General features: G+C 37.5%; 2 protein-coding genes across 8 annotated transcripts in view; one reads left to right on the forward strand and one right to left on the reverse strand.

Annotated features, from left to right (window-relative positions):
* GEMIN2 (gem nuclear organelle associated protein 2) overlaps positions 1–17490 on the reverse strand; it is a 39908-nt gene extending 22418 nt beyond the window's left edge. The window contains exons 1-9 of one of the 6 annotated variants that reach the window (XM_082452237.1): positions 14239–17490; positions 13740–13824; positions 12261–12350; positions 11932–11991; positions 9416–9529; positions 7355–7399; positions 6136–6204; positions 2952–3062; positions 1160–1218 (exon numbers count right to left, since the gene is read on the reverse strand). In XM_082452237.1, coding sequence (XP_082308363.1) covers positions 1160–1218; positions 2952–3062; positions 6136–6204; positions 7355–7399; positions 9416–9529; positions 11932–11991; positions 12261–12350; positions 13740–13824; positions 14239–14432 — 827 coding nt within the window. In that variant the 5' untranslated portion in view covers positions 14433–17490. Of the gene's footprint in view, positions 1–1159; positions 1219–2951; positions 3063–6135; positions 6205–7354; positions 7400–9415; positions 9530–11931; positions 11992–12260; positions 12351–13739; positions 13825–14229 lie in introns of all 6 variants that reach the window. The other 5 variants (XM_082452236.1, XM_082452238.1, XM_082452239.1 and 2 more) reach the window with 5 other exon arrangements.
* A 7583-nt stretch (positions 17491–25073) lies between these two features.
* SEC23A (SEC23 homolog A, COPII coat complex component) overlaps positions 25074–27620 on the forward strand; it is a 61789-nt gene continuing 59242 nt past the window's right edge. For both annotated transcript variants that reach the window (XM_082452115.1, XM_082452116.1), the window contains exon 1: positions 25074–25239. The gene's annotated coding sequence lies outside the window, so the exon portion shown is untranslated. The remainder of the gene's footprint in view (positions 25240–27620) is intronic.

Here is a 27620-nt window from a genome sequence, read left to right on the forward strand (position 1 = left end):
CAAGAAATTACATGCTGAATGTGTGTACACTCTAAAAAAGTACCTTGTCTGGGGGAGGGAAAAATGAACACAGGATTACTTACCCTCCCAATATTAAAAATACTATAAAACTTTGAAAAGTTATTGGCATTGGAATAAAAACACTGACCAATGAACAAAAATATCAAGTCCAGAAAGAGACCTAAAATAAATATGTGTGTGTGTGTATATATATACACACACACACAAGAATTTAGAATATGAAGACATTTTCAAATAAATTCCAGGTGAAATTTTAATGTAAGAAATAAAATCAAATGTATACTAAATAAAAACATGCCCTGACTGAAAATGAACAAAGGACAGTAGCAATTAAAAAAAACTGCAATAAAATAAAACATATTCTACCCTTACTGATAATCATACAAAAGTAAATAAAAATAATTTGTATCTTTTTATTATCAGAATGGAAATATTTATATCAACTGAAAACGCCCAGTGCTGACTAGGAGACGGGCACTCTCATTGACACTTTAGTGGGAACACAGAGTGGTATGATCTTTCTGGAAGGCAAACTGGCAATAAATATATCGGTTTTAGAAGTACATGCAAGCCCTTGGGACTTCCCTGGTGGCACAGTGGTTAAGAATCCGCCTGCCAATGCAGGGCACACGGGTTCGAGCTCTGGTCTTGGAGGATCCCACATGTGGCGGAGCAACTAAGCCCGTGCGCCACAACTACTGAGCCTGCGATCTAGAGCCCGCAAGTGACAGCAACTGAGCCCGTGTGCCACAAATACTGAAGCCCGTGTGCCGAGAGCCCATTCTCCACAACGAAGAGTAGCCCCCGCTTGCTGCAACTAGAGAAAGCCCTCGCGCAGCAATGAAGACCCAACACAGCCAAAAATAAATAAATAAATATAAATTTTAAAAAAAGAAAGAAGAAATACATGCAAGCCCTTTAACTTATTTCTAGGAATTTACCCTTTGGAAAATATAGAGCTGTGTGTACAAGGATCTTCAATGCAGCATTATTTATAGAAAAAAACTAGAAATAAAGGGACTTGTGATAACACAATATTGTTTCCTTATACCTCAACTTCCTCACTGTAAAATGGAAACAATACTCTCTACCACCATTAATAATGCTATCATAAAGCAAGAAGCCAAGGATTACTTACCTGCTGACCAAGCAGATTAACAAATTCAAAGCAGGAACCCTCTCATCATCTTTGCTGTCCTAAAAAAAAAAAAAAGAAAAAAGAAAAAGTTTAAAATGTAGTCTGTTATCCCTTAATATTTTTGAAACAAGTTTCTTTTCAAGATGGAAAACATGAGCATTTTATTAGAGGACAGTAATAATCACAGGGAAATAGAAAATGTCAAAGAAAAAGGAGAAACTGTAGAGCTAATGATTCCTTGGAAAACATCTAAGATCATCTTTTAAAGAAAGGTCCTGAATAGGTCCTGAAAAGAAATAAGAGTTGAGGGCTCTAAGGAGGATAACTTGGGAGAGACCTTCTTCCTGGTTCCAAGTACAGGAGCAAAAAAACCCTGTGTCCTAAATGGGCAATAAGGGAAAAAAATTATATAAAAATATTTTAAAGAAAATATTCCAGATCAGAATTCTCAATTACGATGGAAGTATTTCCTGAACTATACATTTAAAGTTCACTTTAAATATCTGTTAAAATGACAGACCTAAGACACATGGAAGGTAGTCTTACAGAGTATGAAATTTATTTTTATACATTTCAAGGAACAGTCACAATAACTCACTGAGTAAAGTTATAACAGACATGTCATACATTATTCAAACTTGGGACACACTTCAATGATGTCAGCATATTCAATTTCTTTATGTGCCAAGAACTTAACAATATGAATAAAACATACTTCCTGCTGATAGCACAGAAGAGGAAATATCCATATCAGCTTTAATTACAGGAAAAATGTGTTAAGTGTCATAAAAAAGATACAAAGCATACTGGAAAAATAGAGGATTGAAGAGATTCTTTTTAATCGTGAGATTCAGGGAAAGTATCACAGAAAGTGATAGGATACGAGCCAGACTGTGAAAAGTAAATGGTATATAGATGCAGATTAGAAGAGGGTGAAAAGGCACTTCTGGAGAGGGAATAAAGTCTAGGAACATAGCTTAGGGAATATTTAATGAGTAACAAGTACATTTTGCTCAGAGTACAGGCCATATAAGTTAGTTTGTGCCATATCGTGGATATTTAATGAAAATATTTTGGAGTAGTCAATGAAGAACAAGTATACATTTTGTGGAGGAGAAAAGAGGAATAAAAAAAAAATCAGAAGTGGACTTAGTCTGGCATCAAATTCATTTATACTGTAATGCTGCAGGTATGAGTTAGAGGAAGGGTCTGATTGGAGAAATTCAAAACAATTATTATGCCAGAGACTGTTAGTTGACCACTCTGGCTTCTTGACTCCCCTTATTATTTAGCAAATGAACCTCATTTTTAGCTGGACACACTGTCACCCAACTAAAGTAAACATCTCCCATAGTTCCTTATGATGTGACTAAATTCTGGCCAATGAGCTATTTTGGCCAGATGTGCTTGTAGAACCTCTGGGAAGGCTCTTTAGAGGGGATGACCTTCTTCCCTTCTTTCCAGCTTCCTATAGTGAAATATAATGTCTGAAGCTCCAGCAGCCATCCTGGATTATGAGGTGAGCTTGAGGATGGAAGCCACATGTGGCAGAACTCAAAGGCCTGGGTCGCTGCCATCTTAGATCTAATCTGCCTACCTTCAGACTCCCTTTGTCTGAGAAAAGCACTTACGTTTTATTTAAGCTACTGTTATTTTGGACTCTTCTATTATGTGACTAAATCTAATCCTGACTAATCAAATATTCCATGTTTTCCTGTTTCATTGAAATCGTTCTTTACCACCACATAAATTGGTGAGCGCTTCTGATTTGAAATATTAAGTTTGAACTTACCACTAAAAGCCTCACTTCAGAGCACCTTCTTGCAAGCTGCCGAATCAGTGAATGAGCCTCCGGTAATAAAGGTTTTTCAAGACAAGCCAATAAAGCATAAAACCATCTTCCCTATATAGAATTTAAAAAAGTAATAAGTAAGCAAACTGAACTGTAAGTTTAACTTATAATCACTGAATTGTACCTCAGAAAGGTCATATCAAATTATGTTTCCACCAGCAGTATATATGACTGAGTTTATTCAGAGCAACACATCACTTTAGGGGAAACCTGAAGAATATTAGAACAAAGCTTAAATAGTAATTTGTGTAACACACTAAGCTCCTCAAGCAACCCCAAATCAATAAGACTTTTTCTTAAACAAAAAGATTCACATCTGGGGGTGGGTGGGATAAATTGGAAGATTGGGATTGACATATATATATACTATTGATACTATGTATAAAATAGATAATGAGAACCTACTGTATAGCACAGGGAACTCTACTCAATGCTCTGCGGTGACGTAAATGGGAAGGAAATCCAAAAAACTAACACAATATTGTAAAGCAACTATACTCCAATAAAAATTAATAAAAAAAAGTAAAGTAACATTTAAAAAAAAAGATTCACATCCAGGTTTCTTTTATAAAGAGTGAGAGGGACTCTCTTCTACACGAAAAAAGCTAGTATACATTTAAACTTGACTCAAACTTTCTGGGATAAATTTACAATATAAAGCTGGCATTCAGGTATTCAAATGGCCTCTACACTTAGAAGGTGCTTAAATCTCTACTGATTGTCTAAGATGTATCTATACTGAAAGATTCCTTTTCTCAAAGTCAGTGAGCACACTGTGACAATACTAAAAAATAAAAGCAAAACTAAATAGCTGAAAACCTTCTTTAATAACATCACACTTAGTTGGCAAAATAAGGTGGTATTTCTCAAAAAATATTAGACAAGTAATCCCAAGTAAAGAAATAATTAAAAGGTCCCTTTTTCTTTTTGCTAGTTTATGATAAGCAAACTTCCTGTGACACAAGTTTTTTTTTTAAACATTGGTATTCTCAGTACTAGAGTTCTAATGGTATGGTTACTTAGAGGAATTGAACACTGTTGATTTAAAAGACAGACTACTCAAAATAAAACTCAAAGGATTAATCAGGTTAAAATTTAGTAAATCAGCTATCCCTGGTTCAGAAACACTTTAATGGTTCCTCTGGCAAATACAGCCACACTTTTCAGTAATACATTTTCATTAAATTAACAGGAAAAGCCAAAATTATCACCCTCTTGAGTGGGTAATCTTTAAAAGCTAAAAAAAAAAGTCCCAAAAATCTTACAATAGAGTTAAAAAAATAAAGATTAAAGGAAGAGAAGGAAAATACGTCAGATAAATAATACTGCTAAAAGGTCGCTATCAGACAGGAAGAACTGATATAGAATTTAAAGCTCAATATCTAGATTCCAATGAAAAAGTAGCCTAAAAATATGAACTAAGTTATCTATTGAAGATGCAGCTAATATATCAACCCATGGAAAAAGTTTTGTTTCACTGATAATGAAAGAAACATAAATTATATTCACTTTGAAGTACTACTATATATTTACTAAATTTGAAAAACCAAAACAAATTTTAAAGTGATAGCTTGAACCATATGGAATTGTTGAAAATCAAATGTTTCTAACCTACAAAAAGGGAAATTTCATATGGTTCAACTTAAAGTAGGGTTGTAGGGAAGAGAAATTTAAGAATCCATTGCTGATGTCATTATACATGGGTTCAATTCTTCTGGAAAGCAAGCAGGATGTAACAAAAGCTTATAAAACCTTGATCCAATAATTCTATTCTAGAAATATCCTGAGAAATAATAAAAAAGAAAATCAGTATAAATGTTTATAATTTAGTCATGATTGTAAAATATAAGGAAGAATCCAAATGGTCAATAATGAGAATCAAAGTAAACCACAGACATTTGGACAACGGCAATTATGTGAATTACATTATCATATAGAAATATATATGTGAAATGTGAGCTAAAAAATCAGAATACATACATTAGTAACAACTATGTAAAAGACATGTCTGACCACTCAATCGAAAACAGTGATTTAAGCATGGATTTTTTTCCCCTTCAAAATTACATGTTATATGGTAGAGATTTAAAAGAATGAAAATATAAAAATAAAAAACAAAAATCTAGTGATAAAGAATATAATCATTACACTTATGGAAGAGACTTATCTAAGCCACCTGGCTGAATGGCAGGCTGGGAAACTTATACACTGTACTGTAATGTTGCTTTATCTGTCTCTCCCAGCAGACTGTAAGCGTCTGGAGGGCAAAGATTATATCATCTATTTTGACAGGAAGCTTTGGAGCCTCAGATACACTCTTTTGCAAATACCCTCAATTGTGAAAAATATTTGTTTTTTAAATTAAATCTAACTCCAAAGGATGATAAAATTTCTTATTAGGGGATTAGGTGGGTAATTCATTTATATAATGTCTACCAAATTTACCCAATTTTGAAGGTGAAAAGTAAGCTGTGAGCATAAAGCAATAAAATAGAGGGGTAATACAGCACAGCTGTTGAGAGTATAGCCTGACTGCCAGGGCATGAGTCTCAGTTCTGCCCGTTATAATCTGTGTGACCTCAAGCAAGTTACTAAATTCCCATGTGCTCCAGTTTCCTCATCTGTAAAATGGAAATAACAGCTCATAGGTTATCAAAGGATTCAAGGAGTTATTATATATAAAATCCTTAGAACAATGCCTGGCACATATATTTGCCATTATTGGTGTTTCTGATATTCTTTTGTGAACTGGATTTCAAAGCCATTTTAGAAAATGCATTTCAAAGTCCTTTAGGTCAGTGCTATTTGAAATGGGGTGTGCAGACTGGTAGCCAGTCTGTTTGTTGCTGATCTGTGACAAGATAAGCAGCTTCTCCCAGGATATAAATCAACTAATTAGTTGACTTTTTTTTCCCAATGCAAGACTATCTCAATGAAGGAAGTAGTATGTTGATTTACATTTTAGTGTAATTTCCTTATTTTACTGCAAACAACCATTGCTTGCGTTACACATATAGTTGTATGTATATGTATAATACCTATACATAAATAATGTAGAGCCATATCTTATATATAAGTATATAAATTTTGTCTGCATTATGAAAAGAAAAAGATGCAGTACTACCAATTCTGGAGTAAAGTCTCTTTCTCCAAACCAATTACTCAGATATTCCAAGACACTAGTTACTGTTGCCTAAAAAAAGGGGGGAAAGAGATGAAAGAACAGTATTAGTAATACAACACTAACAAGTTCAACTTGAGTTTCATTAAGTTCAGTTAGAAAGCAACTTCTGTGTTTAAAATGGCCTCATTCTTTAGGTTTCCAGAGAAACCTGTGACTCTATTTAGTAATTTGATTAGATGGCACACTCAGTGAGAAGAGGCTTTGTAGACAAATATTCTTATATACTTTCAATTATCAATACCTTGGTTTAAATCCTAGGATTTAGTTTGTAACTACTAATTTAGTTCAGAACTACTTTAAAAAAAATTCCACATACTCTTAAAAAAAACCCTTTGCATAAATATCTTCAGCTTATTCTCATTAAATCAGAGTACAAATCTAAAGATAAAGTTAGCTAGAGAAAGATCAGTTTTAAGCTATATAGATAGAATTATCCAACTGTTGAAAATATTCACGGGCTTATTCAAATATAGATGGACACTTACAGAAATCACTCTCATCAAATTTAGTATAACTACTCCAGTACCTTAATGTAAATGATCAAGTAAGTAAAACTGTCAGCCAGTGTATGATTTACAATAGAGTATGACTGTTATCTTCCAAGGGTACCCAATGCTATGTGAATGCAAAACAATCAAAGTTTTCATTTGCTCTTTAAATGGATAACAGAGTTCCTAGCTCTGAAGACTGAAGAACCAAAATCCATATTTCTCCCCTTTTGATCCAAGAAATTCAAATTTCATTCTTAATGAAGTGTGTAGGACATCTGGAACTAGAAATAGCAATCTAACCTTAGTATTTATTTCAAACCTCAGAATCTAAGACTTATAACTGAAATGTGTACATATGACTAGTTTAGCACCATGATCAAGAGCATGAGTTCTGAAATTAGATCAACCTGGGATTGAATTCCAGTGTTGCCATTAAAACTTGCTGAAAAACCACCTGCAAGTAACTTAATCTCCAATTTTGTTTCCCCCTCTATTAAAAAATGGATATTAATAATAATTTCCCATATAGGGTTGTAGTAAGGATTAAATAAGAACTGTTAAAGAGTTTAGGACAGGGTCTTGCATACTGTAAATATTCAGTAAATGTATTAAAATACCTTAACAAACATTGCAAACAAAAGAAGGCATAAATTCTTATTAGATTTTACCTGATTCATTCTGCTAACAATACTAAGCAAGGGAGGAAAACCAATCTGAAAGAAAAATGAGACTGAAATTTACTAAATGGTATTATGGGGGCAGGGGGTGCATTTTTTTCAAACTGGTGAATTTCTCAACACACTGTTTTTTAAAAACAAAAAATAGATAAAAGTAAATTCTTTCATTGTCCATTACAATAAAACATTCCATGAACTATTATGTTGGTAATGCCCAAGAAAATAATGTCTTGAAATTTGAATATGTAAATTTAAAAATAATGATTTTAGTAATTAGTATGTTAAAGCATGAAATTGAAAAAAATGATATTATGATATTAATATGTTGTACACACTTTTAAAATCTTTAGCTAAAGCTAACATTTTCAGGAATTAAGGGCACTTGAATGAGTTCTTTCAAAACTAATCTGCTTCAACTAAAAAGTACTTTGGAGTTAAATGTTGGGAGCCTTGATTATGAAAACAGTACTGACTTGTGAGAAACTGAAGAGGACATGCATTAAACTCTTGTGTCCTTAAATGGTTCTTTCATGTGGTATATATTTCACTTGTATGTATTTTGTAATAACAAACTAAATAAATATATATTAATTCTTTGTCAAATTAAAACATTTTGAAATGTAACATACATTAGGGATATTATACAAAAGAACATATGTTGTATAAGAAATAGTGTTAAATTAGCTCCCTTAGAGATCTGAATCTGTCTACACTCCCACCACATGTGTAAGAGGGCCCGTTTTCCCAGCCCTTGTTAACACAGTGTGTCAAACTTTCTTTACCAATATGTTATCTGAAAAATGCCAGCTCAGTGGAGTTACAAGCAACATTTTTATTATAAGTGAGTTTGGGCATCTTCCATTATAAGAACAATTTGTATTTCCTTCTTCTGAGATGTCTCTTTATATCCATTGCCTTTTTTTTTTAACTGGGGTCTTGGTCTTTTTTAGTGATTTTTGGAGGGTTTACATTCGCAGGATAAACTAATTTTAAATGGGAAAAACACAATGTAGCACCACATAGAAAACAATAAATACCTATTCAACAGAACAGAACAACATAGTATAGGGAGTTACCAGTAATGCAGATGTGTGCAGTGGGTTCCATAAGAACATCTGCAAACTTGAGGGCAGGTGAATCCTGAAGGACAAGAAGCAGCTGGCCACATAATTTATGATTAAAATAAAGCCATGTGAAATTTAAATATACCCTCAGCATTTTACCTCCAGAATATGCAATTTACTAAGCATTTTTAAATACCTAATTGTGTCATATGTTTTCCTTTGTTTCCCTGACTACTCATAACTCATTATTTGACCCACGTCTAATCATTAAAAAAAAAGAATCCTGGGACTTCCCTGGTGGCGCAGTGGTTAAGAATCTGCCTGCCAACGCAGGGGACACAGGTTCGAGCCCTGGTCCGGGAAGATCCCACATGCCGTGGAACAACTAAGCCCGTGCGTCATAACTACTGAGCCTCTGCTCTAGAGCCCATGTGCCACAACTACTGAAGCCTGCGCACTTAGAGCCTGTGCTCCGCAACAAAAGAAGCCACCACAATGAGAAGCCCACGCACAGCAACGAAGAGTAGCCCCCGCTCGCCGCAACTAGAGAAAGCCCCCGCGCAGCAACGAAGACCCAACGCAGACATAAATAAATAAATAAATAAAAATTAAAAAAAAAAATCCTAACTCACAAAATTATTAAACAGCTAAAACACATTGTTTTAGAAACTAGGCTGCCAATTTTTAAGTCAAAAAGCCAATAAACTAAGAGAAAATACTGGCAAATATTTTCTGTAGAGAGCCAGAAAGTAAATATTTTAGGCTTTGTAGGGTACACACTGTCTCAGTCACATATTATTTATTTATTTATTTTTAAACAACCCTTTAAAAACATAAAAACCATTATGTTTTTATGTTTAGCTCATGACTATACGAAAAAAATCTGCACACTGGATTTGCCCTAGGTTGTAGTTTGCTGAGTCTTTATACTAAATCATGAACCAAAATTATGACCTTTTTTTGTTTGTTTAGCCACATTATCACCTACTTGTACATAATCAATTCCAGGACTTTCACTTGCAGCTGGTGCAACAGCCCCTTCAGCATATAACCTCTCACCCAGACAAAATTTTTTCCAGCCTTCTTCATCTTCAGATTTTGGCTAAAAGAAAAAAAAAAGAACTTACTTACTCCTATGTATTTTTTTTTTATACTGAGCAGTGAAAAAAGAAGTGAGGATTCCTCCATATTCCCACCACCTCAACACAAAGATACAGTGCCTGTTATGGAGTGAACTGTGTACCCCCAAAATCTGTATGTTGAAGCCCTAACCTCCAGAATAGGATTATTGGGAGACTGGGCCTTTATAGCTGTGATTAAGTTAAAATGAGGTGGTTAGGTTGGGTCCGAAGCCAATCTGACCAGTGTCCCTGGAAGAAGAGGAAGTCTGGACACAGAGACATTAGGGATGGGCGTGCACACAGAAGACCATGTGAGGGCACAGCAAGGAGACGGCCACCTGCAAGCCAAAGAGAGAGGCCTTGAGAGAGACCCACTTACACCTTGATCTTAGACTTCTAGCCCACAAAGCGGTGAGAAAATAAATTACTGTCTGTTAAGCCACCAGGTCTGTGGTGTTTTGTTATGGCAGCCCTAGCCAACCAACACAGTACCCAAGAGGTCACACCATAGATGGGACATGTTTAGTTTGGATCATACTTTAATGGACACTGACAAGCAAGAATGTGTTCAAAGGAAGGTGATAAAGATGGAAATTGGTATGGAAAAAAAAATACACTAAGAATGATTACAAGAATGAAGTATGTTCATCCCATGGAAGGAGACATGATTACATACCCCACATACTGAAAGGGCTGTCCAATTAAAGAAGGAGTAGATTTATTCTACATTGTCAGATGAAAAAAAGTAGGACCATTCAGTTCAATATGGCTACCTTAACAGAACAATTAAAAATTTTTTCCTAAAAAATTTATTTGTTTATTTAAGTATAGTTAATTTACAATATTGTGTTAGTTTCAGGTGTGATTCAGTTAACAGAACAATGGGTTTATTTGGGCACATCACCTTGCAAATTATTTTACATATATGTGCAGTTTTTCCCCCACCCCGAGGATAAACAGCTCTCATTAGATTCTCAGAATGAATATGAGACCCCTAAAACGTAAAAACCCATTGTCCTGGAACAATTCATCTTTTCCCATTACTCCACTGGTCAGAGACTGTTTCTGCTTCAGGTAGCATTGAAAACCCTAATTATTAAATATAGTGGGTGCTTAATAAATGATTGGATCAATTGATCAATCAATGTTCATATTTACATAGTTGCTATCAGAGCATGCTTTAAAAATTCATTTTATTATTTACATAATGTTTACATCTGCCATGATGAACATATGTTATTGCTATGTAATAGTCTACTGTTTTGATGGATGATCCTCATTTATTGAATCAATTATGTTCAGTCATTTCTTTCTTGACAAAATTATATTGTCATAATGTTACTGATGAGCTTCTTTTTGAATTAGTAAGTAGGTACCCAAAAGTCCTTAGACTGAGCAAGAAAAAATATATCTACCTACCTACTGCCCTCTCCCTCTTCTTACTAGGAGGCCTCACAGCACAGTGAAAGGCTTTAGAGTCAGACAAAGTTCAGTCTGAATCTCAGTTATACCTTTTATGAGTTAAATGATCTTGGGCAAGTGATGTTAGTGTCTACCACACTTTTCCTAGAGCAGAGCTTCCAACTGGTATACAGAAGCATATAGAGAGGTTACACTGAATCTCTTAGCTTTCAGCTGGTAGTTTAGGCTATGGGAGCAGCCTCTTCCATTTATCCCAATGTGTCATCGCATAAAAGATGTTAGGAAGCACTGCCTAGAAGAAGCTTCTAAAATCTGAAATCTGTGAACCACGTGAAACTGTGAGCAAAATTGTATGCATAGGTACATTTTTTCCCTCTGAAAATAAATACCTTTCATTTGATTCTCAGGAAAACTATAAGACTCCCTAAAAGGTTAAAAGTATTGTCCTGGAACAATGTATCCACCTCTTCCCCAACACCCTTTTTATACAGTAGTCCACATATAGCATATTTACTAAAAAGCTTAAAATTATATCTAGGATGATAAAGTAAGAAATACTACTTTCCAGTAAGCATGACCAGCTTTACTAAAATGTCACTCACTGATACTGGCACCATTACCTCATGAGGAAAATCCAATATGCCTTTATTCAATCTTTTTGTAAATACTGAAAATGTATTTAATTTCCTAAAAAGCAAATGTCTAGAAGAACCTTTAAAAACTTGTAAAGACCGATCCAAAGTCTCTCAAGATGTAGATTAAAACTGTCATAAAAATAACTTGCATTACTGACTCTATCCTTTTCAGGCTACTAAGATAATGGAACTGTTACTATTAATGATAGATGGGAGAGAATGAAAATAATATGGATTAAGCAAGTGAATCTTTAAGAACTGGAAGTAAATACAGACTATATCAAATAGTTATACACTGTACAATCTAAACAGAGAAACTTACATACCATGGTCACATTACTATCCAACTGCTGTGATTTCCAGTGACTTCTATGTCTGTTCACACTCTAAAGGAAGATAAAGTAGACAAATGATCTTCAGAGAATGGATAACTCAAAAGAAAGCAATTGCTGCACAACATTCTAACAATTCTAAAACTTGGAAAATATGTTCAACTGTATTATGTCTAATGATTATAATAATTTGGTAATTGATTCATGAATATTCTTATCTTTATACACTAGAAACCCAAATTTTTCCAGCTACAGTCTAAGAACAGAAATAAGTCTGAGGGAGGGAGGGGTTTAATTTGATTAAATGATTAAAGTACACCTACCTGCCGAACAGTTGAAAACTGTGCCACTTGCTGCTGTTGCCACTGAAGAGTGGGGGAATATCCTTCAGGAGCAGGTTGGCATCCTGAAAGCTAGAGATCAGTTCATAAATGTTAGAATCAATGTTAGTGTTATAACTAGAATCTCATACCTCTGCAAAGTAAAAGCAGAATCAAGATGAAAAGTGAATAATAAAGCGAATAAGACGATACAAGAAAGACAGTATTTTTTGCAGATGTAAAAAAGGAGGCAACTCACTTTACTATTTACGTCTGAGTTTAAAACATTAGGAAAAGACTCTTATATAGTCACTTTAGTAAGAGCAACCTGGAATGGTTTATAGTTGGAGTTTCTAAGAAATCCACATGACATGAGACTCGAAGGTATAATCTAGTCCTACCTTTCTACTGAATATAATAGCAAAACAGTTTGAAACAAAGAGAGATATAAACCAAATAAAGAATTTTGGTATGAGCAGAACGTACTCAAATAATTTCAGATGCTTGACTTTATAAGGGCTACTTCTACTTTCCAAAACAGCACAGAGGTCACAACTGATCACATACTGCCTTGAAATAAAACTTAATGTGGTCACTTTTTAAAAGCCAGATATACAAGATATCATCTTCCATCAACTAAAAACTTCTGGAAAGGAATTATATGAAACATTATAGTGTCTGAATTTAAACCTCCTGATTATAAACATCAGATAAAGGAATTACTTAGAACATAAAAGAAAAAGGAATTATCACAATTTAAAAACTGCTGCTCTCCTTCCACCTTTGGTTAAATAGCACCTCCTAAAACAGACCTTCTGTGGCTACTCTATCTAAAGTAGTTCTCCCAGTTACTTATTGGTCATTGTATGTTACTTTTTTTCACAACAATGGTCGCAGTATGTAATTAATTTGGTTTTTTTTACCATCTTCCTCAGGAGAACGTAAACTCCACAAGGGTAGGGACATTTTCTGTCTCATCCTCTGTTGTATTCCCACAATACAGTTGTTTAGTAAAATATGTGTTGGATAAATAAATGAATGAAAATGTTCACAGTGGGCAAGTAGGTAGAAAAGTGTGATATTTGGGTTTCTATTTTTAAAAAACAAAACCCAGTCAAATTCAAAACATGCAAACTACACTAAGATTAAACATCAGCCTGATACTAATTATGAACTGAAAAAAAGGTACCTTAAAAATAAAGGATAGCATAAGTAACCTATTGAAAGACTCCTTTAGGACTGGATCATGTTCCTTAAGTATTATGAGCAAATCTCCAAGAATGCCAGGGTTACTGAAAGCCTCTCTGGAGGCAGTAAATGCCAGCTGTCCTTTTGGGGGGAAAAGTACAACTTAGTACGGAGTAATCAAATCTTACCTACATCGTAACTGATACTGTCTGATACTGTCTGGCACTATAGGAGAGCCTTGGTCTTTTAATTTGTGGGAGGGAAAAAAAAATCCCGACGGGTAATAAAACTCACAGAAATATTCACACTTTGCTTCCTTTTCAACTTCTTTGGGTCAATTTGAGCTACCACAACATCTGGACATTGAGCTGCTTCGATCCTACAAATAAGAAATAAGTACAAAAAACGTGATTACTATTGTTCATGTGTAGTAAAACAAGCGATCCACTTCTACGGTTCATTATTAAATCAGAAAAAAAGTTCAGAATTGCAATCGAAGTACTAAACAATGTATTTCTGAAATTATGTTGACTGAAAGCAAGATATCTTATGTGGAAGAAATCTAAGAGCACCTATCTTGTCACAAGTAATCAGGTTTAACAAAGTTAAGTTCATAGAAACTCGCTCACGCAAAGATGTAATCAAGGAATCTTGTTCCGACAGTGGATGGGGGACGGGAACAGAGGTGGGGCTTTATCACACTTAAGGGTCGAGCCAGGCACTGGGCGCTGTGCCCAGGGGCGGAAGGACAACCAGCCCACCCGCAAAGGGTCAAATCACTCACTGGACCCGCCTTAGGTATTCTTGGGGAGTCCTCGGAGGTACGTTGGGATCAAAACTGTCTGTCAAGTCGCAGGGCTCTACTGGCAACAGCCGGGGCATCAACTCTTCCACCGCAGATTCCGCAGGTACCCACGCCATAGTTTTCAATCCGGCCTGTCCCACCCAGCGCATGCGCCAGGTCTGGGTCACAGCGCAGGCGCACATGTTGGCACCTTTGGCGCGGTGTTGAGCAAGAGGCTGGGCTTAGGGGGTGTAACTGCGCATGAGCGAACCTGCTGATTTTCGTAAGGTTAAGGCTCCGGTGGGGTAATGAAGACTGCAGGGTTAGTTCCTCGTAAAAGTAGTTCGGAAGTTTTTCTGGGTATTACGCTCTATACTCTTCTAAGACTGAGGGTTATTAACTTTTGTGCATCCCTAGTAGTGAGGGAGCTTTAAATGTTTTTTAAATTAATGACCAGGTTACTGTGATTATCATTTATTGAGCTCTAAATTCGTAAACCGCTGGTAGACGCAGCTCATGCATTTCCTCGTTTAATTTTTACAACCTTTTGACGTAAGCGGTATTATCCAGGTTTTGTAGGGGAGGAAATCGACCGAAAGAGGGGTTAAGTACTACAATCGTAACTTTCTCCGAAAGAGGAAAACCAATTCCAACTCAGATTTATCTGACGCCAAATTAATGTAAAATTAATTTCCCAGAGGAATTTCTTGTGCTTGGCTGCGCCAAAGATCACTTTATATTTATCTGAAGTGAATATTACTACTAGAGTAGCCATCACTTTTTCAGAAATATCTCTTTCCTTAGTGCAAAGAATAAAGTTAATGCCAACACCTAGAAGTTATTATCATTATTAATCTTAGGGCCAATCTTGTGAGGGGGTACTTTATTTCCATTTTGCAGGTGAGGAAACAAGGCAGAAATGGATTAAGTTAACTTGTGCTGGGTCACAAATTGCAAGAAACAATGACAGTACTATATCTCAGTTTTTCTTAACAAGCTGTGAGTGAATACAATTGACTTGTTTTCTAAGGTTTGTTTGTTTTTAAGGCTTTTTTTTTTTCTTTTTCTTAAAGCACTGTCTTTAGCTTGCAAGCAATTGATTTCAAAACCAGAATGTAACTTTCTAAATTGGAGACAAAGTAAGGACAGTCCTTAGGTTAAGAGCTAAAGAATTAGTGCTTATGAATGGTAACTAAACAATTGGGAGACTTGGAAAGAAACTGCCAGGCTGCAGTCAAACTAGAAAATTATTTGGTTAAAAATTTTACTGATTTTGGAAGAAACAAGCTTATAAGAAATATGGAGAAATGCTCCTGTCACCAAACGTTTTGGTAATGATCAAGAACAAATTAGAAAAAGTAAACAGTGTGTCATTTCTGGACTTTCCTACAAATATATATATATGTACAAATATATATATATTTTTGAAACTAGCTTATTAGCAAGAAATATGGAGAAATACTGTCACCAAACGTTTTGGTAATGATTAAGAACAAATGGAACAAATTAGAAAAAGTAAACTGTGTCATTTCTGGATTTTCCTACAAATACTTTTTTTTTTTTGAAACTAGCTTATTAGCAATTTATCCCCATTTTTCTGGAGAAAAGAACCTAGTAGACCAACCACAAGGGAACAATTCTTAATATTGGACTCCATGTATAAGTGCGTGGCAGAACTACACAGGGATGAAGGGAACAAGGGGAGGAATAGCAGAATGGAACAAAGGTTGTCCTGGGAAATATTAAGAAAATCTATTTCAAAAGAAAATGTGAGTTATAAAGTACATCATTGATTCTGAAATGGTTCTAGAAACTTAAATACACAGGAATAAATTCATTCAAGAGAGAGGAAAATAAAAATCTATAAGGGTTACTTTCTACTCTTTAAAACTAATCTGACTTAAAAGAATTAAGGAATGAACATTGGAACACATTTTAAATATGGTTATAAATTGGAAATTGCACTAAGTATTTTTGAATGTTTCAGTTAGATATGGGACAGTTGAGAAGAAACTATATTTGGTTGATTAAGTTATTCTGAAAAAAACTTAATTTTTAGAAAGCTGAACTTCTAAAACTATAATAACCATTTCATTTAATCTCCTTCTAGGAAGAACTATTCCTAAGATACCAAACTGGTTCCGGTGCCCCGTTTTCAAAGATTTCCCCTCACTTCTCAGTTTACATTGGAAAGACTTTTGTGTTTCAGTGTTTCTCACATTGGTGGTTGGCTGTAGGAGTAGTATGAAGGTTGTGAGAACAGAGCTCAATGACTGTTTATTGACGATGATGGCATCTGCTAAGTCAAAATTACAGAGCTAAATGAAAAATTTGTCCCTGTATTTTATATCCCTTTAAGCAGCTCAGTTATTTTCAAATGTTAGTGTATATAAGAATTATCTGGAAGAAATTATTTAAAATACAGACTCCTGTGTCCTATAACTCTCTTCCTCCAGAGTTTCTGAGTCTGTTTATTGGTTGTAGGACTCTGAAATTGAGATCTTTAAGAAGTATTCCAAATGAGAAACATAGCTTAGCCCATCCATTTAATCTTTTCCCTCCCTATTCTTTAAGATTTACTACCCTAGAATTTCTCCTACATTACCATATTTTGTCAGTTCTTTTCTCCTTGGCTACAATCTAAAATTTCACTTGCCTCTTTATGCCGTTAAACTTTAATAAATTCAGTCATCCAATTAATGTTTATCAGTTTTCTATTATGTGTCAGGCACTATGGTAAGCATTGAGCTTTATTCGGTGATCTGGGGACAGTGGAGCTTTGCTGTCAGGAAATGGGGATAATTCTGAGGAGTCCAGCTCCTGGTTAAAAACCTATGTGTGACTTTTTTTAGGCCTGACTATACGCAATTACAAAGGCTTTACCTGGCAGGCTTCACAGGGAAACCTGCCCTCGCCACACCAGACTTGATGCTCCCATTCAATGCATTGCAGTCTCTGAAGGGAATTGCAGTCAACAACCCAGCCCTCCCTAGCCAGCCATGCTCTAATGCATTGCTGCATTCCTAGCTCAGGTGTTTCCACTTGGAGGTCTCCTTCACGGGAAACTTCACCTCTCTGGGTCAGTACCCAGTACTTTTCCCATCCCCACCCCCAGTTCCATAAATCTGCAGGAGTCTTTTGTTTGGGAAACCCTCAACCGTGAGATGACCCTCAACCAGTCATGCCATTCCATGGCGGTAATGGAACAGGGGGAGTCTGTGCTTTCACCAGGTTTAGACTCTTGCTTATACAATCACAGTAAGTGATTACGGGCTTCACTTTTGCATTCATTTTGGTTCATTGTTGCTTTGATTGGCTTCTCTGACACCTGGAAGCTCAGTTCTCTCTTCGGCTCATCTGAACACTTGACAAATTCTGTGATTAGGTATTTTAATCACTCATCTAGAAAGTAGAAGAAAGAAGGGAAGCTAATGGTGTAATTGGTAAAGAAGCAGCAGTCACTCATATTAGCCAGGTTAGGGAGGTATTCGGTCATTTTGTGGTTTGGACAATCTTCCTGATTTTGTCAGACTTCAGAGGCACGATTACAGAGTGGTCTTGTTTTTGTCATGATCCTTCAGGGTTCCTGAGTGTTCTTGTCTGATGTTGGTGTGCTGTGATATGGCTTAGGTTCAACAAAAGAATAATGTGGCCTGGCTGTGAGTGCCCGGGCAGCTCCTAACAACAGCTGGGGCCAACTGATAGAGCCAGGCCAATTTCAGGCTCTCAGAAGCTGCTTTTTTCTTTCCTAGGGCGATATGGGGCTAAATGTTTTATATAGATTATCACATTCAATCCTCACAATGTATTGTTATTCTAAGTGGTAAGTATGATTGTTATCTCTATTTTCAGATGAAGAAACTGGCTCAGAAAATGTTACATACCATGCCCAGGTCATACAAGTAGGAAGTAGATGGAGCTGAGATTCTATCTTGGGTGGTCAGACTTATGAACCATTGCTCTAAAAATTACTATGCTCCACAAGATGCAGCTCAGCACAAATGAGAGGCTTTATGACCCACTGGTCGTAGATTAGAGAGGCAATTAAGTTAGACGCAAGGGGATCCTAGTCTTAGGTCACACCCTCTGGGCATGAGCAGAGTCAGTCTCTTTACCTCTGTCTGAGAATGCTGTTCTTAGGCTTTGGGGTCCAGATCCAACAAAGCTCACTGATGCCAGAAAATTAAGGTGAAGTCTAGTTTAATTATGGAACCCAAAACCCAAAACTTTACTCCTCTTTTAAAGTAAAAATACAAATCTAGCTCCTTCCTTTTAAAGTAGGAGTTCCCTTCTTTGCTACATGGTTTTAATAATTCTCATGTTCTTTACAAATCAAATAAACATTAGATAAAAAGAAAAGGAAAAAACTGTTAGTAGATAACCATGTTTTGTTTCTTTAGCTATAAATGGTTTAAGAGCAGATCATAGGATTTCATTTGTTTAGTTTGATTAAATGAACTCAGTAATAATTCTGGAGTTGGTCAGAGTGGCAGAATGAAATGGTATTGGAGTATAATACTGGTGGGGCACTCTGTGGAATAGAAGCAATTGCTGTTTGAACAAGAGCTAGAAATTCTTTAAAATTTATTTATTTTATTTATTTTTATTTTTGGCTGCGTTGGGTTTTCCCTGCTGCGCACGGGCTTTCTCTATTTGCGGCAAGCGGGGGCTACTCTTCATTGCAGTGCGCAGGCTTCTCATTGCGGTGGCTTGTTGCGGAGCACAGGCTCTAGGCATGCGGACTTCAGTAGTTGTGGCGCGCGGGCACAGTAGTTGTGGCGGGCGGGCTCTAGAGCACAGGCTCAGTAGTTGTGGCGCACGGGCTTCGTTGCTCCGTGGCGTGTGGGATCTTCCCGGACCAGGGCTCGAACCTATGTCCCCTGCATTGGCAAGCGGATTCTTAACCTCTGCACCACCAGGGAAGTCCCTATATTATTTATTTTTGGCTGCGTTGGGTCTTCGTTGCTGCGCGTGGGCTTTTTTTAGTTGCGGCGAGTGGGGGCTGCTCTTCATTGTGGTGCATGGGCTTCTCATTGCGGTGGCTTCTCTTGTTGTGGAGCACAGGCTCTAGGCACATGGGATTGGTAGTTGTGGCACGGGCTCAGTAGTTGTGGCTCATGGGGTCTAGAGCACAGGCTCAGTAGTTGTGGTGCATGGGATTAGTTGCTCCATGGCATGTGGGATCTTCCCAGAGCAGGGCTTGAACCAGTGTCCCCTGTATTGGCAGGAGAATTCTTAACCACTGCACCACCAGGGAAGTCCCTTCTGCCCATTTTTTGATTGGGTTTTTTTTTGTTTTTTGTTTTTTTGTTGTTGTTGTTGAATTTATGTGTAATTTATTAGTCTTATTTACTATTATTATACCTGATATGATTGTAGTCATTGTGTGTGCAGACTACAACACCAGACAGATATCATATATATGGACTTGACACTCTGCCGATGCTGAGTATTACTCTTTGTAGTGAGTAGTCCAAAAATAGTTGGCTAGTGCCTTATAATGTCACTATCTGAACAAATGGAAGAGAATCCATCTTAGAAAAAACTGCAAATGCTTTATTTATTCCCTGGTGGTCTAGTGGTTAGGATTTGGCGCTTTCACTGTCATGGCCGGGGGTCAGTCCCTGGGCGGGGACAAAAACAAAAGCAAACAAACAAAAAAACCCAAAACCAGAAACTGGATTGAACCAAAAAGTAGAGGCTAAAGCTCCATCTGGTGTTGACCATATAAAATTCCAAGGAATTTGCATTATCATACTTCACCTGACTGTGTAATACTAGAATCTCCAGTTTAGAAACATCTGTGGATTGAAAAGTAGGAAGGAAAATACTGGCTGTTACACATTAACTTGTGATTGATGTGATTAATGACTGAAGACAAAGTCATAGGTTGTTTAGAATACTTGCCCCCAGATAGTCCCTGAAAAAAAGTTCCAAGGTCAAATATCTTTGGGAAATGTATGCAAATGCCACTCTTAAATATTCACAATGAATATTAGCATATTAAAACTCTTGACAAGTCAAGAGACCTATTTTACATAATTTAACTGGTATTTGACCACAGGACCTCTCCCTGTCTCTCTCTTTTTAATATTCTCTGGCATTTTCAAGAATACCAGTTTGAAGAAGTAATTATCTTAGGAGTATTTGCTTTAAAAAAAAGACTTTTTCTGGGGGGTGGACTTATGTCAGATTTTATAGTTTTACCATCCAAATACATAAAAATGATGATGATAAAAACAATGTTTTATAATTGTTTAGGTTTTCATGCTCAATTCATGAATACTTAGGGAACAATCATTTTGTGCCTGGACCTGCACAAGGTGGTGTAACTGAAAGCAAAATTATAATCAGTTGCATGTTGGCAAATGTTTAACAAGAATCCTTCAGGTTCACAGATTGATCTAAAATGCTTTGGTCCAGGGATGTCTATAATTAAGTTAGAAAGCCAGTAAAGGGACTTCCCTGGTGGTCCAACGGTTAAGACTCTGCGCTCCCAATGCAGGGGTCCGGGTTCGATCCCTGGTCAAGGAACTAGATCCCGCATGCTGCAACTAAAGATCCCACACAAGGCAGCTAAGATCCTGTGTGCCTCAACTAAGACTGGGCACAGCCAAATAAATAAATTAATTAATTAAAAAAAAAAGAAAGCCAATAAATATTGTTTTTGGAGTTTCTCCCTTTTCCCAATTCATAGTCTGACTCCTTTCTCAGGAGCTCAAGAAATTTTCCATTCTCTAAAATGGCCATACTACCCAAAGCAATCTACAGATTTAATGCAATACCTATCAAATTACCAATTACATTTTCCACAGAACTAGAACAAATAATTCTAAAATTTATATGGGACTGTAAAAGACCAGCAATCCTGGCAAAAGAACAAAGCTGCAGGCATAACCTTCTCAGACTTCAGACAATACTACAAAGCTATAGTAATCAAAACAGTGTGGTATTAGCACAAAAACAGACATGTGGATCAATGGAACAGAATAGAGAGCCCAGAAATAAACCCACACATCTATGGTTAATCGATCTTTGACAAAGGAGGCAAGACTATACAATGGGGAAAAGACAGTCTCTTAAGCAAGTGGTGTTGGGAAGGCTGGACAGCAGCATGTAAATCAATGAAATTAGAACACACCCTCACACCATACACAAAAATAAACTCAAAATGGCTTAAAGACTTAAATATAAGACATGACACCATTAAAGTCCTAGAAGAGAACATAGGCAAAACATTCTCTGACATAAATTTTACCAATTTTTTCTTAGGTCAGACTGACCTAATCAAAAGAATACATATACGTATACAAATATATATTGTATATATATTATATATATATGTGAATCACTTTGCTTGACAACAGACCAGAAACTAACATAACATTGTAAATCAACTATACTTCAATTAAAAAAAAAAAGAAATTTTCCATTCTCTCTCTATTCTTCTTCAGATCAAAACCTCTTAACTTTCAGTATATTCGAAAAACTAGTCTTTACCATTTACCATCTGGGTCCAATGGATCCTTTCTAATTTTTATATCTTTAAGTCATTTCATGAATAATTTATACACAGAGTAAAGGGATATTCAATAAAGCTGTTATAAAAAAAGAGTAAAGGGATAATGAAAAACAACTTTATTGGACATTTAAGTAAGTATCTGAACATAGAAAACCCTAGTTTTTATTCCATATTTTCCTGGTTTTGAAGATATATCCAAAATGGGCAATGTCCTCTAAATGCAACTACCTACACATTACCCATGATGCTGAGTCTGGAGCATACTCATCTTGTAAATAGTGACTGCAGATTCCAAATACATCACTACTACATACTAGCTTATTGTTGCTTCTGGTTCTTTTTGCAGTTGCATTATCAAAATACAAGACTTGAAGAATTTTTTGAAACCTTTAAAGGCTCATCATTTTGTTGAAGAGAGGACAGCCATCTTCTTTGCTACCTAGTTGCAAAACATTTGTATTTTTAGTTTTATAAATGATCAACTCAAAGAATTTTTAATTTCTAGATTATCTATTTCCTTCTTATCATCTTTGTATACACAACTGCAACTAGCATTTGTGCACTTAAGAATCATATCAAGTAAATGTATCCATATAAACATCATAAAAGGTGAAAGAATACTATCATATGTGCTCTTAGCAAAATGAGATCATCCAGATGTTTGCTGCAAAATCTTGTGGAATGAAGTTATTCCTTTTGAATGAGTAAGTAGATGAGAATACCACATTTTCTTTTTGTCCTTAGAAATATATTGTTAACTCATTAATTCTTTTTTTTTTCACACACACACACTGTATTTTATTTTTACAAGAGATAAATAGACTGACACCAAGCATTGTACGTGGATGACCACAACAAAAGCAACAATGATTGCAATTACCAAACATGAAACACACTCATACTATGTCATAATATTGACATTCAGTCCAGTACATTAATTCTTGAGTTTGAAAAATTCATTTAGGAGGTGGTCATCTAAAGATTCCTAGTTTAAGATTATTAGGGTCTAGACTGCTGTTCTCTATCTCTGCATTAATCTTCTGAATTCTGAATTCTCAACTATATTCAATGAGAGCTAAAGCATAGTACAAAGATCTAGAAAGATGCTGCAGTACTTTGAGCATTGCAAAAAGAAATCTGAAGGATAATGCAATAGTGATGACTTACTTCACTATTTTATCATCTTAGGTAATTCTATCATTTTCCATTTTCTTATTATTTTAGTATATTTTGAAGCATGGTTTGGAACAATTAATGAGTAATGATGAAATAATTCCATGGATGATGAAGTAGGAGAATGTTGCAAGACATAGGAAAAATAAGATCAGTAAGATTCCATGATGTATCCTAGATTTACAAGAGTCCAAAGGACCCATATGACCACTGTAAATAGAGTAAGTTTTATCCTATTTTTTTTAAAAATAAGTTTTCTCTTTGTTTTTTGGAAGACCTTTAAGAAAGAATAAAAGTCATGAAAAAAATCAATCCTTACAAATAGTACTCCCAAAAGAGGAAATCTCAGAAAACTAAAGTTGGGTCTAATAGATCCTGATGATATGTACAAGGGTTAAACTCTTAAACTCATTCACCTTTAAGCACATAAAGACATATGAATGAACTTGTTACCCATCATAGCATTTATTTCATTGTAATAGGAAACAAAAGTCTTTTGTTCAGCTGAAAACATAGGCATTATGACTTCTTAGACTTCATTGAGCTGGACGGCAAAGATCCCTTTCTGGGGACCATAAAATGAATGAAATTACCGAAGGTGCTATACTTTGGTGTATTCCTCACTGAATTCCAGGATCCCGGTGGATCCTCTCATCTATGTCTATTTACCCTACTCATTCCTAGATCTTGTTTCTTTTTGCGACTGTCCTTATTCCACCTTTATATCATTGTCTACAGCTATTTACTTGCTGTACTTTCAGCCAGGAATCCTTGTTAAGGTAGTATCCTGAGCCCACTTTATTTGCAGGCCTATACAGAATTTTGGCTTTTGATTCCCATTTCCTCTTCAGGATTGTATTAAAATTTGATAAGCAAACTCATATTCTTTTACCTTACAAAACAAGCTTAGAGGAAGTAAAATATATGTTTGCTGCATAACTTATTTCTTGTGAATATAAGCTTGGAAGAACAAAAAATTGATCTTTTTCTCTATTCCATAAAATGCTTATAGGGCTAAGCTTTGCAGGATTTTAGGTGTTGTCCTATCTGGAAATAATTCCGTGAGCAACCCCTCACTGAAGGGTGGGGTTGCCTGAGACCACCAAGCTCGAATGCCTTTCCAACCAGTTTCTGTCTGTCCTATTTTGCTCAGTTCTTTTCTTGGAAAGAGAGCAGAAAACACATCAAGATTAATCAGCCAAAGATTGTAGTGTGTGTGTATGTTTGTGTGTGTGTGTGTGTGTGTGTGTGTGTAGGGGGAGAGGTGGCAGAGGCAGTGTAGGAGGAAAGAGGTAAACTGACTAGGAATACATGAATAGTGTATAAATAGTATATAAATTCTTCCAGACCAGACATTTGGCTGTTTTGCCTACATCGTATCACAGCATCGCTACTGTGGCTGGCACAAAGTAGATAGATGTTCAGTAAATGTTTGTTGCACTAAGTGAAAGAACGAACTTCTCACTTTGCTTTTTCAGGGGCGATGCAGCCTGTGTTTCTTGGAATCAACCCGGGCCCTAGAGGAGAGGATGTCCTAGAGCAGGGGTCCCCAAGCCCCCACCCTCACCTGTCTGCGGCCTGTTAGGAACCCGGCTGCACAGCAGGAGGTGAGCAGCGCGGAGTAATGGACGCTTAATCCACCGCTCCCCATCGCTCCCATTACCGCCTGAACCATTACCCCTCCACCCCTGAAAAATTATCTTCCACAAAACCGGTCCCTCGTGCCAGAAAGTTTGGGGACCACTGTCCTAGAGGACACCTCCATTTCTCTCAGCAAGCTGAGGAGTCTGGCGACAGAAGGTCACACATCATGAGACCCGCGGGGAGTGGGATCCGCCATGGCTCCGGGGAGAGGGGACCGGAGCGCCATGGCGCACCCCACCCTCGCGCTCCTGTTCCACCAGGTCCCGCGCCCCTCCCCGCCCCTCCTGAGTACCCCTGTTAGGTTTGTCATTGTCACCCCGCCCCTCCAGCTCTGGTACCCGCCTCTTCCCCTCCCTTTTCCCCTCCCCATCCCCTCCCCCCGCTCCGCCCTGGTCCCGCACCCTCCCCTTCAGTTCCCTGGCCCGGTCGCCCCGCCCCCAGAACCGTCCCCTCCCCCTCCCTCCCCCTCACGCCCCGCCCCTCCCCCCCCCCTTTGACGTGGCAGAAGCGGCACCAGCCATGTTAGTCCCGCAGAGTTCTGCGCCGAGGCCGGGGGCGGGGCGGCGCCGGCCCTGATTGCGGTGCCACGGCTGCTCTGGCTCGGCGGAGAGGGCGGATTTTGTAAGGCAGAGGCTGCGACAGGCGCGGATCTCGTACGTGGTGGCTCTGTGGTAAGGATCCACTTCAGGGCTGCCTCCTCTCGGCTCCCTTGGGGGTCCGCGGGCGCTCAGTGGGAGGCGGGGGAGGGGCGGCTGTGCGGCGGCGGGTCCGCGGGCCGGGGTCTCAAGGGTGGTGCCTGCTCTGCCGTCTTGGTGCCCCGGGGCGGGCGGGGTGCGCCGGGGCTGCGACCCGGCCCGGCGGGGCTGCCTGGAACCCTGAACTTGTCACCCGCTCACCCACCACCCTCTGCTTAGTTCTGTCTGGGCCTGGGAACCTGGCCCCCTCACCCACCTGCCCTGTATCAGGTGCGAAAGATGGGAGTCGGGTGAAAAACAGCTGTTTGGGCATCTCCCCCAGCACCCCACCCTCCGCTCCCGGCCGATCTACCTTCCCCACCCCACCCCATCACCGCTTCTGGGTACTTTGACTTCTTGGTTCATTCCCTGCCTGAGCTGAGGAGCCCTAGACTTTGAACCGAGGTGACTTCGTCACCCGTAGTTCGGCCTTGGGGGTTAAAGGGGATAAGGAGAAAAGTGCCAGGTATAGCTAACACCTTGGGCCTTGATTACAAATAGACTTCAGTTATCAGATTAGGCCAGTTGTACCTACTTCATTCAGCCCTAAGTGTTTTCCCGTTTTGGTGGGAAGGGAAAAGTCATAGTAAATCTGCATGTAATCACTGGATTGAGTAAGTTGAATTCGTGTTTTCACGTGAACTTCTTCAACTTACACGCCTCAAAGTCGTGGATAACTAGCCAAGTTAAATTGGTTAAAAGAAGTTTTAGATTTAAATATAGATTTAAATATAAATGTGTGTTGTCTTCCTTCTCTCCCTTCTCCACTAGTCTAATGGACATCATTTTGGAAGTCCAGTCATTTTTAATTGGCTCAGAATTTTAGATTTAGAAGGGGTCTTGTAGTTTTCTAACCCAAACCCCTGATCTTACAGATGAGAAATTGAGGATCAGAGGGGTTAAGTTATTTTTCCAATATAATAAATCTAGTCATGGGAAGTAGTTGAAGACACTTCATTGAAGATTTTAGGACAGAAAAGTGGGAGAGGCACATGTAATTGTTAACAAATATATCTGATGGGAAGGAACTCAAATTTTACTTGCAATTTACAATGTTTTGCACTTAGTTATCTATAAATGGGCTAAAATTGGAATATTTAAAAACTTTTAATTATTACTGAATAGGTAAAGCCTTTTAAAATACTGTGGGCACATATCTGATGTTCTAGGTTAAAGTGACTTAATGCTTCTTTGCTTTTAGTTATACCATGAGAAAGTATTTAACTAAAGTAACTCCCAATGATTATAAGTTGTGCTGAAAAATGAGACATTTCTTTAGAATGGTCTTTTGTGTTTGTACCACTTAAAAAAAAATATAGCGACTAGTATATTAAGTGTGCATCCTAATATAGTGTTTGAATCGTATTTATTTAGTTTTATGCTTTTAGACAAACATAATATCAGGGGAGAGAATGCTTATCAAATAATGCCATTTTATAAAAAGCTGGTTTGTAAAAGGACTTTATTTCAGATATGCTATTGTTGAATATGGGACCAAACCTGGCAAAATTTGTACTAGAATGAGTGATTTTAAGATTGAGTAATTTCTCCCTTGGAAAGGTGAGGGAAGTTGGGGGGGTGTTTTGCATGCCTATGTAATTGGACCAGTTAAGAAGAAACAGGTGGGACTTTTTCAAACCACTGCTGGAAAGTGAGAAGGTAAGAAATAAATGTGATTTAGTGAACAAATATGATCTTAGAGGAGAGAGACTGAGAGGAAAAAGAGTGAGGAAGAGGAGGGGAATTGTACTCAAATATCAGTCAGGTGATATTTAGTATGTCTCAATAAAAAGTAAGGATGGGGCTTCCCTGGTGTCACAGTGGTTGAGAATCTGCCTGCCAATGCAGGGGACACGGGTTCGAGCCCTGGTCTGGGAGGATCCCACATGCTGCGGAGCAACTAGGCCCGTGAGCCACAATTACTGAGCCTGCGCGTCTGGAGCCTGTGCTCCGCAACAGGAGAGGCCACAATAGTGAGAGGCCTGCGCACCGCAATGAAGAGTGGCCCCCACTTGCCGCAACTAGAGAAAGCCCTCGCACAGAAAGGAAGACCCAACACAGCCATAAATAAATAAATAAATAAATAAAATTAAAAAAAAAAAAAAGTAAGGATGTGGAGTTACAGTCCAGGTTTTGTTACCTGTTGTAGAAACTTAAATCTGGCTGTTGCCTGTGTGTAGATGTCTTCATGCTAAGTTTCATAGAGCCTTTCTCTACTAGGCTCCCAGATTTTGAATTAAGCCCTAGAGTCCTAAGGAGGTGATTCTCAAGACCTCATTATACTCTTTTTTTGTTTTTTTTTTTGAAGAATGGATGCA

This window comes from Balaenoptera physalus (genome assembly GCF_965194825.1).
Source record: "Balaenoptera physalus genome assembly, chromosome: 2".
Taxonomy (NCBI): Eukaryota; Metazoa; Chordata; class Mammalia; order Artiodactyla; family Balaenopteridae; genus Balaenoptera; species Balaenoptera physalus.